The sequence below is a fragment of the Sinocyclocheilus anshuiensis genome, unplaced genomic scaffold (genome assembly GCF_001515605.1).
Source record: "Sinocyclocheilus anshuiensis isolate Anshui unplaced genomic scaffold, SAMN03320099.WGS_v1.1 scaffold1425, whole genome shotgun sequence".
NCBI lineage: Eukaryota > Metazoa > Chordata > Actinopteri > Cypriniformes > Cyprinidae > Sinocyclocheilus > Sinocyclocheilus anshuiensis.
Window position 1 is genome coordinate 1,561,530 of NW_015551044.1, and position 14,476 is coordinate 1,576,005.

Sequence of the window (14,476 nt, forward strand, 5' to 3'; positions counted from 1 at the left end):
TGTGTAGAAAGTTAGTACATTTAAAAATATAATGACCTTATCATTAATATTAATTAATTGTATTAAATTGTAATAAAATGTATTTTATATTATTCATTATATATAATTATAATAATATGTAATTTTATTATTACAAAAATTATTGTACATTATTATGCACATTATACATTATTATACATAAATGTTTGGAGTTAAAATTATTTTTATCTAGCTCTTTTTTGATACCTTAGCTCTAGCTGGCTCTTTTAAATATTAGCTTATGTTGAGTCAAAGTAAATCACACTACTTAGTAAATGTGAGCCTTGTAATCTGTATAAGATATAACTGTTTATTAAAGGTGCATTGAATGGACTGTTCTTCCTTCCCTCACAGCCTCATTTTCATTTGCATCAAATTAAATATGGCATCCACTCCCTGCCTTATAGGGAGTAGAAATTTTGCTCTCTCTGCTGGTCTTATTTGTCTCTTACATGGCCTGTATCAAGTACAAAGATGTGTCAATCCTCAGAAGTTCTAACAGTTGATTTCTTTGTTTCCAGGGTGACATCCAGCAGCTGATGATTTTATCGGACCATCGCGCTGCGTTTGACTACTGTGAGCACTACAGCCCCGATTGTGAGGTTCCTGCGCCTGAACAGCCCCAGAACCAAGACCCAAACACTGATGAATATGTAAGTTCATCTACTGTACTTCCTCCAAGATTAATTTCCTTTAGAGCTGGAAGAGCATTGAGGACATCCCAGAACCCTCCAAACAAAACCAAACCAAAACAGACAGCATAGATTCACCTCTATTGAACTCAAGAGTTCCATCTTATCGAGTGTTGGGGCACCCCAAAGCTCTTTTAAATCTTAAATCAAAAATAAAATCATCACATTAGCCAAGCACTTAACAATGATCCCTAGCCTTGGCAGTTTTAGTAACAGATACGTTTTAATGGTGAACCGTTATTCATTTTAAATGGTAAATGATTTAGTGCAAGTGCTGCTCACATTTTCTTCCGTGAATGTAGAATCTGGTTTTGGTGTTACAGTTGGCATATCCGACAGCACAAAGCGCACACTGTTCAGTTCAGTACTCATTCAGTATTTGGAATGAGAAACAAATTAAAATGGAGTAATAATACCTGCCCATACTTGTGTGTGTGTGTGTTTCAGGCGTATTAATTCTTTATGGCTCTTTCCATCTCATTGGAAAAGACCCAGCTGCAGGCAGGCTGTTTAGAATTTATTTTTCCAACGAACGTATGACCTCATCAGTCAGAGAAATGAAAGAGAGAGTGATAGAGGGAGGAGATGAGAACTCTGAAGCAGGTCTCAGCCTGTAGAGCGTTTGGGATCAGTATTGCTGACATACTGTATTAATAATTTAAAAAATGTCAAGAAAATACATTATTCTGTCACTAAATTAAATGCTAAAGTAATATTCAAGTCTTTCTGTTAAAGTACAAGAAGCAAAAAAATCACATATCACATTTATGTGACAAATTAAACTTTCAGATTTTGCCAGTTGTGCTTTTCTAGTGGATTCGATGTTAAATCACGCAGATATATTTTACTATATTTTATTCCATTTAATTAGGGCTGAATTATTTCAAATGTGTATTCAATACAATACAAATGTGTATTCAATGGACTGCATTTGAAAATAAAGTATTTCCAAATCTAATCTTGCATTTATATCTAAAATGTAAATAAATAAATAAATTAATTAATTAATAAAAAACACATTATTTTCTTGCAAAATAAAATACTAAATTCATATTCATGTCTTTCTGTTAGAAATATGAGGAGAAAAATCATATTTCACATTTATGTGACAAGATAAGATTTCAAAATTTGCCGTTAATGCTTTTCTTGTGGCTTTGATGCTTAAATCACATAGATATATTACTATATTTAATTCCAGATAATTCAGGCTGGGTTAACAAATGTGTATGTTAATAATGTAAAAAAATTAAAGAAAAGTAATTATTTTTTCAGTAAAAAAAGTCTTTCTTGTAGAAATATTATACATTTAAAATGTGTAAAATGAGTATAACAATATAAATATGAGCAGATATGGACTAAAAACCACAAAAGTCACATTTTTATTTCATGGGGTCAATTGAGTGTTCATATTCAGTCTCCGTCCATCTGGGTTCACTCAGATGCCAATATCCTCTGAGCGCTATGGAGAAAGGAAGAGAAGGCATTAAATGAAAGATTGAGAGATTTAGCATGTGAAACAGATGAGAAAATAGTTTAAGCTGAATAACACAGAGATGGCCAACCATTTTCAACTGATTCTCTATGGGAGCTGAGCAAAAGGCGGGCTCAAGGGAATTATGGGATTGACCACGGGGCAAAACGAATGGCTAGAATGTCAAAAAGTGGAGAAATGCTGAATTTAATGCAAATGACAGGTGCAAAATCATACTTTATATTTATGTGACAAGTAAAACTCGTTGTTAATAGTGCTGGAGTTTCTGGTGGATTCAAAGTTTGTGGTTTATAGGCAAAAACTTTGTTTTTCAGGCACTGCTCAATTTTGAGATTTTTCATGATAGTGGAAAGAAAACATTCAAAATACTTTTAAGTTTTTGTTTTATTGCACTTTATCTATTTGTGTCTTTTAGATTTCACTTACAGTACATATCTTTAAAGGTCGTTTTCTCAAAATATAAAAGTTCTTAAACAGTTTTTCTCCATTCAGCAGCACTTACATACACCAAACTTTACAGTTTTATTCCTTTCTATATTCTATATAGTAAGTTTTTTACTGAAGGATATGTTAATATATAATTTGCCTGATTTTATATAACATGTTATTCCTAAAAACATGGTGAAAATGCATATTTTTAAAGGCTGTGAGTTTTTTCTACACTTCAGCAGCACTTGCACGCACCACAATTTACAGTTTTATTGCTAACCATAGTCTGAAGGTTTTTACTGAAGGGTTTGTTCATATATTATTTGCCTAGATTTATACAACATTTTATTCTTAAAAAATATGGTGAAAATGTGCATCTTTATAGGCAATGAGTTTTTTCTACACGTCAGGAGCACTTGCAGGCACCAAAATGTACAGTTTTATTCCTATCTGTATTCTGAAGGTTTTTACTGAGGGATTTGTTCATGTATCATTTGCCTGATTTGATACATTTATTCCTAAAAACATGGTAAAAATGCATATTGTTTAAGATTTGTTCATGTATCATTTGCCTGATTTTATACATTTATTCCTAAAAACATGGTAAAAATGCATATTGTTTAAGCCTGTGAGTTTTTTCCCCACCTCAGCAGCACTTGCATACACCAAATTTTACAGTTTTATTCCTATCTGTATTCTGAAGGTTTTTACTGAGGGGTTTGTTCATATATCATTCGGCTGGTTGTACACAACATTTTATTGCTGAAAACATGGCAAAAAGGGTGAAAATTTCTGGCTGTTGGCAGTATTTTCTAACTTATGGAGTAATAAAATAGATATAAAAAATCCCCTCTGTAAAAACCTTAAACTCTAATATGTCAACAAAATGAACCTGATTTATGCAAATTAGTGCATACATTTAATTAAAATTTTAATTAGATAATGCCTTGTGCGTATTTAAAGATGACTTTTCAGAAAACATTAGCAATTCTTGTTATAATCAGTCAGCTGGGAAAGTATGGTGAAGTCTGTCAGTTAAATATTGTACCCTGTTCACCTGTAGTGTCTTGCCTTAAATCGCACAGTTATATATCGGAATATTTAATTCCAGCATATTCAGGTTGGGTTCACAAATGTCTATTTAATTGCATTAAATTAAATGTGTATTTGACTGCATTTGGAAATGTTTTTCCAACTCTAACTCAAACCCATGACCTTGCTATTGCTAGCGTCATGCTTTACCATTTGATATTCAATAACATAAATGAACAAAAAATGAGCAATTATTGAAAAATGAAAACAGCTGTCAGTAATATTCATAAAAAGCTTTCTATCGGAAAACTGTTGTGGCCAACATATGGTAAAGTTTCTCTGAGCTATGCCTGTAAAACGAAATGATATGCACGTGACTGCAGCATGTGGTGCGTTTTCAGCCATGCATGGACTTTTACATCTTTCAGGGCTTTGATGTCAGCATGTTGGCACAGAAACGACCCTCTGCTGACCTCACGTTCACCTTTTTCAGTTTTGTGTGTGTCAGGAGCTGTAAATCTGAGTGTGGGGCATTAGTAGGAGGCAATATGAAAGAAAACCCGCTGCACCTTTGACCAGTCCTTCAAAAGCCGAATCTGCCGTTTAAATATCAGCGAAACCTATTTACAGATGAAAACGTGATGAGTTATCCATTGCTAATGTGTGGGAATTAGGGAGAGAGAGGCAGAACGGTGAATCCGAGCGAGAGGTCGGTGAGCGGTTGGAATTCCTTGCGTTCTTCACTTTTATTTGCTAGATAAGAGAGAACATGGATTTCTGCTGGACTCAGTCGGAGGGAATCCCTCCTTTCCTTTGCTCTTTCTTCTCAGAGAATTTGAGTCTATTAAATCAAGACCGCTGCTTGAATTGTTTAATTAACATGCTGTGAGTATAACTCATGAATGAGAGTATGAAATCCTGTCTGAATGAACAAACACCATATATATTTCTTTCAAATTGTAAATATTGATATAAATATAATAAATAATAAAGTAAAATAAAAATGTTCTACATATTATGTCCTTTAAAGTGTCAAATATTTTGCTAAATAGTTTTTCTATATTTTGCTATAATTATTTTTTATAATATATATTCATTTATAAATACTTACACAAATACTTAACATATGTTGCGTTCATGACATATGCTATGTCATAATTACCATAATTACGAGATGTCTGTGCTTGAAAGACTCTTAAGAGACTCTGCTCAACTCATGTTCATGTCCGCAGGCTCAGAACTCATTTGTTTTTTTGTATTGCTCATTGCCAGAATGATCCATGTGCAGCTTTATATGTGGTGGGATGTGCTGTATTCCATCTGAAACAAGTTTAAACAGCATTTTGCTAACATAGTTATTATGCATGCACTGTGTATGATCTCATTCCATGTGAGTACATGGAACATTGTCAACTACCCATATGCACCCATATACCACATTTAGTCATTTTCCCATATGAAAATGACTAAATGCATGCTAACACAAACTAAGGTACCATAGATTTTTTTTTCTGGAACACTTGTGATAATACAGTATTTTAACATATAATAACACTTAGTTTCTACATTTCTCTTTAGAACACAGAGGATGACAACTACTATTACGAATATCCCTACTATGAGGACATGGACGCCGAAAAGACAGAAGAAACGGCAACCGATGAAACGACTGGAACCGAAACTGAAGACCTAACGGTCAGTCTTATTTTAGTACTATTTATGTATTATTGTAGTATTTATTCATTTTTTTGAATTAGCTTTTATTTTTATATTGTCAGTTTACATTTAAATTTTAGTTTTAGTAATTTTATCATGTGCTTTTGTAAATTGTATTAGTTTTTTTTATTTTTTATATATCTGATATAATATAATTTATTTTGTTGTAGTTTTTAAAATAATTGTTATTATAGTTTGAGTTTTACTAATTTTACTACTTCAGCTTCAGCTTATTTTATTTCAGTTAGTTGCCTAGGCAACATTTGTAATTTTCATTTTTTTCAGTTTTATCTAATATTTATCTAATATTTTAATATTACTTTATGTCAGCTTTTTTAATTACCGAAAATGGAATTTAATTATAACAAAATAATTCATAACAGTTAGGACTAGGTGAAGTAAGTAATTAAAATTTCATATTGATTTCTAAATTCAACATTAAACTATGTTCGTAACCTATATTTCTTCTATAATATGGCATATTTGCAAAAATATATTAAATGAATTAAAAATGTGGAGCGGGACTATTGCTCAAAATGACCATCAAGAGTTCAGTTCCCAGCATTATTCTGTAACTTAAATATTCCTAACTGGGATCAGATGAATTGAAAGTGAATCAAGAAATCAGTGCATTCATCAAATCATTAATTTTCAACTATTTACTCTAAAGAAGTGTCTCTTTCCTGTGATTACCAGGTGTCTGTTCCGGATAGCGGTCGCGTGGTTACGTCGGTTATCACTAGTGGAACAGGAGGCTCCAGCAGTTCCTCGAGTAGCTCCTCGTCCTCCTCTTCTTCATCCTCCAGCTCTACCACGACTACTGGCGAGGAACCGTACGACGGCTACGATGGATATGAGACCGGATATGAAACATACTATGACGAGTCGACCTCGCGGCCTGACGGCTCCCGGACCATCAGCATCACTAGCACAGGCACAGGTACCGGCGGAGAAGTGGATATCGGACTGGGCGGTGAGGTGGATTTGGGACTGGGAGGAGACCTGGACAGGCGGATCATCACATCATCATCATCATCATCGTCGTCATCATCAGGAGGAGGAGGAAGTGGAAGAGTGCACTCAACTGTCACAGTCATTCACAATGGAACGTCTGGCTCGGTTTCCAGCTCTGGCTCCGGCACCGGCTCTAGCACCAGAATCATTGCTAGCTCCGGCTCCAGCTCCAGCTCTGGAGTCAGTACCGGCTCCAGCTCCAGCTCCAGATCCAACTCTACCTCGGTGAGTTTAGTTGGAACTAGTAATCCCAAACAGTTTCACTTTTAAGTGGGAATTAATTCAGTCATATAGAAATATTTAGTGTTTAGTATAATGTATTAAGATCCTATTTTACTGAAGTGGATTTTACAGATCTCAGGGATCCAGTCAAATTCAGATATAGTAGACTTTATTGGTAACATTTAATAATAACTTTTTAAATACTTTTTTTTTTTAATTATATATTTGTAAAATATTTTAGATGTTTGAAATATCTTTCATGTGCTTTGCAATTTTTCTTATTATTGCAATTACTGCATTGTTTAGTTACCGAAGTTACTGAAGTTTAGTTACCGTTTTATTGTTACCGAAGTGGTTTTTACTGAACTCAGGGATCGAGTCTAATTCAGATATAATAGATTTTATTGGTAACATTTAATAATACATTTTATTTTATTTTATTAAATATTATATTTGAAAATTATATATTTAAAAAATATTTTAACTATGTTTTAAATATCTTTCATATGTTTTGCAAGTTGTTCTTATTACTGAAATTACTGCATTGTTGAGTATAATAGTGCAGTAATATCCTTTTTACCAAAGTGGATTTTACTGAACTCAGGAATTAAGTCATTAATATGTCTTTAATATGTTTTTTTAAGTTTTGCTTATTATTCCAATTACTGCAACATTCTCTTTCATCAGAGCCTGTCAGGAACATGTCCAAGTTATATTTAATTTCAATTAATAAAAACAAATATACTGTAAATTTAATAAAAATAATCAGAATTTTTGTTTAAAGACAATAAAGCCTGTTTTAGGACTATAAAAATATTGAACTACAGGATTGCGAATCTAAAGAGAATCACCACTGAAAATACTGGGCAAAATCCTAAAAATAAACTATATGTGCTTTTTTGTCATAAAAATAAAAAAGTAGTTTTACTTTTGTTTGTTTTTGTGATATTCACACATATGAGAATCAAAAGATAGATGTATACGCAGTGCACAAACTTTTGCATTATTACACGCTATTTTCCTATTTAATACTGTAAAGCTGCTTTGACACAATCTGTATTGTTAAAAGAGCTATATAAATAAAACATTGAGTCATGAATGGTTTTGATGTCTGAAGACTTGTGTTTGTCTGATGTGTAGGTTGATGGTGGTTATGATGATACCCAGTACGGCGAGGGTTTTGATCTGACCTATGGAGAGGGATATGGAGAAGGATACGGAGAGGGAGATTATACCGTGGAAGGAGGCGGTAGCAGCAGCAGCACTTCAGTGTCCGTAGGGGGTGGATCTGTTTCTGTTGGAGGCGGGTCTGTATCTGTCGGGGGCGGTTCTGTTTCCGTTGGAGGCGGGTCTGTTTCTTCAAGTGGCTCAGTTGGGGGCGGATCCGGCAGCGCTGGGGCCAGCGTGGGGGCGGGGTCTGTTGCCACCGGTGGACAGGGAGGAATTGGTGGAGAGGCAGATTCCATCGATATCGACAAGTTCAAGGAGGAGTCCATCACGGATTACACTGACGCAGAACTGGAGAAGATGTATGATTATGATGACCTGTACACCGATGGCGACAAAGCGCTGCCCGCAGAGACCGACGAGATCTACGGACAGGTGATCTCTAGCTCCGCCCACCTCTGTGCAAACTCATAGGAATTATCATTTTCTATTTTTCAAGTTGTTTCAAACCTGTATGGCTTACTTTTTCTTCCCGTTTAACACAAAAGGAGAATGTACAGTACTTCCCACTCTTTGCAATATAATTCCCCACTTTGGGTTTCAGACAGGCTTTGAACGACATGAGGGTGACCTATAGTTTATTTTTGGTTAGAATTGTTTGTTTTATTTATTACCTGCAACTGTTCTATTCCATATTGCGTTTACACTGATATACACTGGATCTGGATTGAATTCAATTGAGTTTGTGTTTCCAAAGGTGGATGGACTGAGGGGAGAGAAAGGCCAGAAAGGAGAGCCTGCCATCATTGAACCCGTAAGTGTCACTTACTATATGATACATATGTAAAAGTTTGGGGTCGGTATTTAACATATTTTTGAAAGAGGTCTCACCAAGCCTGCATTTACTTGCATTTTAGATTTTTTTCTGAAGTGGTTTGGCATATTGACAACCCTTTATTGACACAAACCCAAGGAAGGTTTCCAAGTGTGGTCTTGCATTTATTGCATCTTCCACTCACTTTCACATCCGTCCAATTTTGCATTCATGCACATGTTCGGGCAGCTTAAAAACACTTTTTAAAAGACACCTGGATCAGTTGTCTGTTCCGGATTAATCTGGATTCACTCCTGATTTGCATTTGCACTTCAAAAGGAGCGAGTCACTCCTGTTTCAGACTCTGCCGTGTCTCAGATTTGCAGATGTGTTTACCACACAGTTATATTTGCACGATGGGAATCATCGTCTGTCCTTGCATACAGTCTCTACTGCTCACATGGCTCTTGATGTCTAACAGCTGTGAGACTTCAAACGGATGTCACTGCAATCTCAGCGGGAGAGAATGACATCAGGGTTTATCATCAATGAACATCAGGATGGAGAAAGAAACAAGATCTTACCTTCACAGTCAGATCAGGCCATATCATATCATATTACATAAATTATACTTTGGACCAACAAAAAATATATATTATGCATATTTTATATAATATATATATATATTATAAAGACCACTTAACATATTTTCTTTAGACGTAAGCCAAAATGTTACTTGGTCAATCTACAGTAATATATTAAAATTATTTTAACAATTTCGCAATAAAAATAGCTAAATTACTTTTAATATGAAAGTAGATGAGACAAAACATTTTGTTACTCAGTGTTTAATTTAGTTTACTTATTATAAATAAAGACAACTTCAAAGACCTTAATGTTTATTGTGATGTCTATTTAAAAATGCATCATATTTTTTCTTATATAAAAAATAAATAAAAAAATAACACCAGAAGATTTTATAAAACCCAACCACTCATTTCAACACTGGTGATTAACGAGAAATAAAATAAAATAAAATAAAATAAAATAAAATAATTCTACACTCAAATAAACAATATTGCGAATTCAAATTTTACAGGATAAACAAAACCATAAATTGAGCTACATTACAAAAATACCTACCATTTCATCTCATAAAAATAAAAATAAATAATTACCATTAAATCCAAATAAATAATTAATTTCATTAATTAATAGCAAGAAAAAGCTTTTTTTCGGGATATCTCCCCTCATATCTTATATTTTAGTTTGATGAAGGTGTGCTTTTAGTCAAACTCAACAAAACAGGTTTAAACTAGAAACCATGACTTTTCGATTCTACCAATATAAAAATGCACTTTAAAGGGGTCATATGATGCGATTTCAAGTTTTCCTTTCTCTTTGGAGTGTTACAAGCTGATTGTGCATAGATAAGATCCCTGAAGTTGCAAAGACTAAAGTCTCAAATCCAAAGAGATATTCTTTATCAAAGTTAAGACTCTGCCACGCCCCCCTAAAACGGCTCGTTCTAACACGCCCCCACATATCTAGGTCACTATGTGGGAATATTTGCATAATGCGCCCAAATGTTCACGCAAAGAAAGAAGGCGTGGTTTCAGTAACCGCAGTTAGTGTTGAAGCAGCATGTCAGGGAGACGCTGTGTGTTTCTAGGTGAAAGCAAAAGCACTTTATTTGAAAGGAGGGGGCTTTGTTGAAAACGACGTGTTTGAGAGAGGCGGGGGGCATAGAGGACCTACAATAATGTACAGTATTTGAAAAATAATGTGTTTTTTGAACATTAAAGCTTGTCAACATATTCTGTTACACCAAATACACAAAATAATGATCTTTAAAAAAGCATCATATGACCCCTTTAAATAAATGACACGGTTGTTTCAGTTTTTTCAGGGTACTGTTACTGTTATACAAGAACAGGTCAATGAGAAGATCAGAGTCAAGGAAAAGCACAAACATGCAGATCAGGACAGCTGGTTTTAATGAAGGATGACCATGTGGTTTGCAGAAAGAAAAATGCTCAAATCACACACTTCTTTCAGCAAGCGCCCACATTCTCTCTTGTTTCTGCTCACACACACACACACACACACACACAGTGTCCACTCTGTGTTTTTTGGCATGTAAGGAACGCACCAAAACAAAGCGAACATGCCCACTGCCACGACAGCACACTCGGACGATGCCTTTGGGACAGAGCTAAGACCCACAGCATCTTTAAAAAGCACCAGAAGCGTCACGATGTTACGACAAACAAATGCCGTTTCTCTGGATCTTAAGAGAGGCTGAGCTCTGCATATGTAATGATCCTGTGCTTTGGGCTCTGGACCTCTCAGTGACTGTAATTCAATCTTCACAGGCTTTTTGAGTTAATTGCACTGTTGTGGTTATGACGCAACTCATGCAAGCACATTTTGATAAGTAATTGATCATGATTGATGACTTCCAGCTTGTATGTCCTGATACAGATCGCAGTATATTTGGTTACAGTTGATCTGTTTTAATATGATTTTCCCTAACATATGTGCAATGATGGAAATCTTGTGCATGTTTAAACAATATGCAGTGTTTAAAACACCCTCTAACTTTTACTTTTTAACCTCATCTATGACAATATTACGCACCAATGTTTAATAAACACAGTATGTAATAAACACATTTATGCGTTTAGCAGCCACTTTTATCCAAAGTGACTAACAATGTACAGTTCTTTCACAAATTAATATAGTTCATTAGTATAACTGTATGCTGTTTATGGTTTTCAGGCAACCATTTATTGCCTGTTTTACAACAGTTTCGTCACGCACAAGTTTTTGTTAATGGCTGAAAGTCCTCCTTTTTCCTCTTTATGCCAGAGTCCAATATTTTTGAGGTATGATTTAGTAGACAGTGATGATTTTAAATCCTCTAGGACTTTCGGTTTATTCTTATGAAGAATATACAGTAAAATATAAATATTAGATGAAAAAGCTTTCAATAAAAAAAAACAAAACAACTTAATGTTGCCTTGACAGCGAACTGAAATAAATAAACTTTAAGTACTAAATTGACTAAAACAGAAATTAAAATAATTGAATTATAAAAAGCTATATATAAATATAAAAAAGCTACTTCAAAATGAACTTAAAAAACATTATTTATTTATTTAGTTAGTTATTTATGACTATATATCATATTACTGCATGTAGTCTAATTAAAAAAAATAATTCTGGCACAAAACAATATTAATTATTGATTATTTATTAGCAATATTAATGATTGATTATTAATTATTTAACACCTAAATACAACTAATAAAACCGTACTAAACTAAAAAAACTAAAAGTAAAACTATTACAAGTCATTTCGGTTATTGAAATAAAGCTAAAATAAAATAAAATAAAATAAAATATAAATATTAGATAAAAATGTCACCTTTAAAAACTTCAAAGAGAATTAGAAATAAATTAAGTTGAAGTTGAAGCACTAAAATTACTAAAACTAAAACAGAAAAGAAAACAATTAAAGTTATATAGAAATATTTTCTTGAAAAAAAAAAATAAAAATGATAAAACCACATAACGAAATTACTAAAACCTAAACTAAAATGAAAAGAAATGCTAAAAATATAAAAACGCATGCTAATTCAAAATAAACTTCAAAAATGTTGTATATTTTTTCCCTCATCACATTATGCTACATTTTAAGCTGTTTTCCTCATGAAAATAACAGTAGTAGATGGCATGGCATTCCAATCATTCAGATTTTAGCAGTGGAACTGGAACTATCTGATTAATTCTGGAATGTTCAGTCAGCTGTGCCGCAGTCTGAAGATCATCTCACATGCTTCATAAACAGTCAGAGCCACGAGAAACAGGCACCAGTGCTTTAACAGACTTCCTGATGCTGCTGTTTGGTATGATGACAGTCCACAGAAATGTAAATTATTTTGATCAAAGCTGTGGTGCTCTCACACTTCAGATCTTATGTTGATGTTGCAGGTTGTGCTTATGCTGTTATTCTAATGCGTTTGTGTTTTTTCTGTTCTTGTAGGGAATGCTGGTCGAAGGCCCACCTGGTCCAGAGGGTCCCACAGTAAGCCTACTTTCCTTACAAAACCAACCAGTTGAATTGAATCCTCTGTGTCAACTGATTCACTAAAACAAATCTTCTAAACCAACCAGTTGAATTGAATCCGTTGAGTCAACTGATTCACTAAAACAAATCTTCTAAACCAACCAGTTGAATTGAATCCGTTGAGTCAACTGATTCACTAAAACAAATCTTCTAAACCAACCAGTTGAATTGAATCCGTTGAGTCAACTGATTCACTAAAACAAATCTTCTAAACCAACCAGTTGAATTGAATACTCTTGAGTCAATTGATTCACTAAAACGAACCTTCTAAATCACGGTCTAACTTTGGCCTAACTTTGGTCCATTGAACTCTATTGGTAATGACTGAAATTACAAACATAGTTGCTTTTGGGAAACGCTCCCCAGTTGAATTGAATCCTCTCAGTCAACTGATTCGCTAAAACAAACCTTCTAAACCAACCAGCTGAATTAAATTGATTGAATGAACTGATTGTTAAAACAAACCTTCCAAACCAAACAGTTGAATTGAATCTTCTGAATCAAGTGATTCGCTAAAATGAACCTTCCAAACCAGTCCGTTGAACTGTATCCTCTGAGTCAACTGATTAGCTAAAACGAACCTTCCAAACCAGTAAGTTGAATTAAATCCTTTCAGTCAATAGATTTGCTAAAGGTAACCTATCAAACCAGTCAGGTGAATTGAATCCTCTGAGTTAACTGATTCGCTAAAACAAACCTTCCAAACCAACTAGCTGAACTGAATTCACTGAGTGAACTGATTCACTAAAATGAACCTTCCAATCCAACCAGGGGTGCATTTCCCAAAAAGATTGTTTGCTAACTATGATCGTAAGGTCCATTGAACTCTATTGGTAATGATAGAACTTGCGTTCATAGTTGCTTTTGGGAAATGCACCCCACTTTGATTGAATCCTCTGAGTCAACTGATTCAAACCAACTGGTTCACTAAAATGAGTTGTACTTCCCAAAGACTGTGCTGTACATTGCACCATAAAAAATAGTAATGCACACCACCACTATTTGTTGGAAAACTGAGCTGAGTTGCTAGGAAATCTGTTTTCTAGGTCCTGTGACTATTGCTGACAATGCTAAACAGCTGTATGTCTGTTTTGTTGCTAAAGTTTCATTCTTGACCTACTTATTTATAAAGTAACTCTTCTCTCAGCTGGAGCATTGATGGATCTGATGGCTCTTTAGGGACTAGAACAACATGAGTTTGAGAAATAGAGCAATGGAACGAGTCCAGCAGTGATCTAGAGTCTTACCTCACCGGACCAACACCCATGTGTGTTTGTGTGTTTGTGATGGCTTCATATGTGTTCCTCACAGTACCGTTGTGTTGTTTTTAGGGTCTCCCCGGTCCTCCAGGTTCAACGGGACACCCAGGTGGTGCTGGAGAGCCAGGTGAGAGGGTAAGTAACCATGACAACAAAAACAAGATATTGAACATGTTCAACAGCACTTAAAATTGTGTTCTGAAACATGTCCAAGTCTGTAAAATGGTGAACAGGGTGATTGTCTAAAAACGAAAAGAAATGTCCAGGTCATATATTCAACAACAAAAAATAAATAAATCAATAAATCAATATATGAAATATCTATCTATCTATCTATCTATCTATCTATCTATCTAACGTGTTTAATTGTCAAAAATAATGTTATAATGTAAAAAAATCTGAATAGGTAATAAATACATCTTATAAAAGTTCTTTATGCAAAAACAAAAAATAAGTACGTTTATATATATATATATATATATATATATA

General features: G+C 34.2%; 1 protein-coding gene across 1 annotated transcript in view; it reads left to right on the plus strand.

The window, feature by feature from the left end:
• Positions 1-14,476, plus strand: part of LOC107661606 (collagen alpha-1(V) chain-like) — a 67,549-nt gene that overhangs the window by 13,008 nt on the left and 40,065 nt on the right. Inside the window, exons 2-9 of the mRNA XM_016451267.1 lie at positions 540-671; positions 5,242-5,358; positions 6,076-6,504; positions 6,547-6,618; positions 7,756-8,217; positions 8,540-8,596; positions 12,645-12,686; positions 14,060-14,122. Of these exons, the coding sequence (XP_016306753.1) occupies positions 558-671; positions 5,242-5,358; positions 6,076-6,504; positions 6,547-6,618; positions 7,756-8,217; positions 8,540-8,596; positions 12,645-12,686; positions 14,060-14,122 (1,356 nt within the window). The 5' untranslated portion in view covers positions 540-557. The remainder of the gene's footprint in view (positions 1-539; positions 672-5,241; positions 5,359-6,075; positions 6,505-6,546; positions 6,619-7,755; positions 8,218-8,539; positions 8,597-12,644; positions 12,687-14,059; positions 14,123-14,476) is intronic.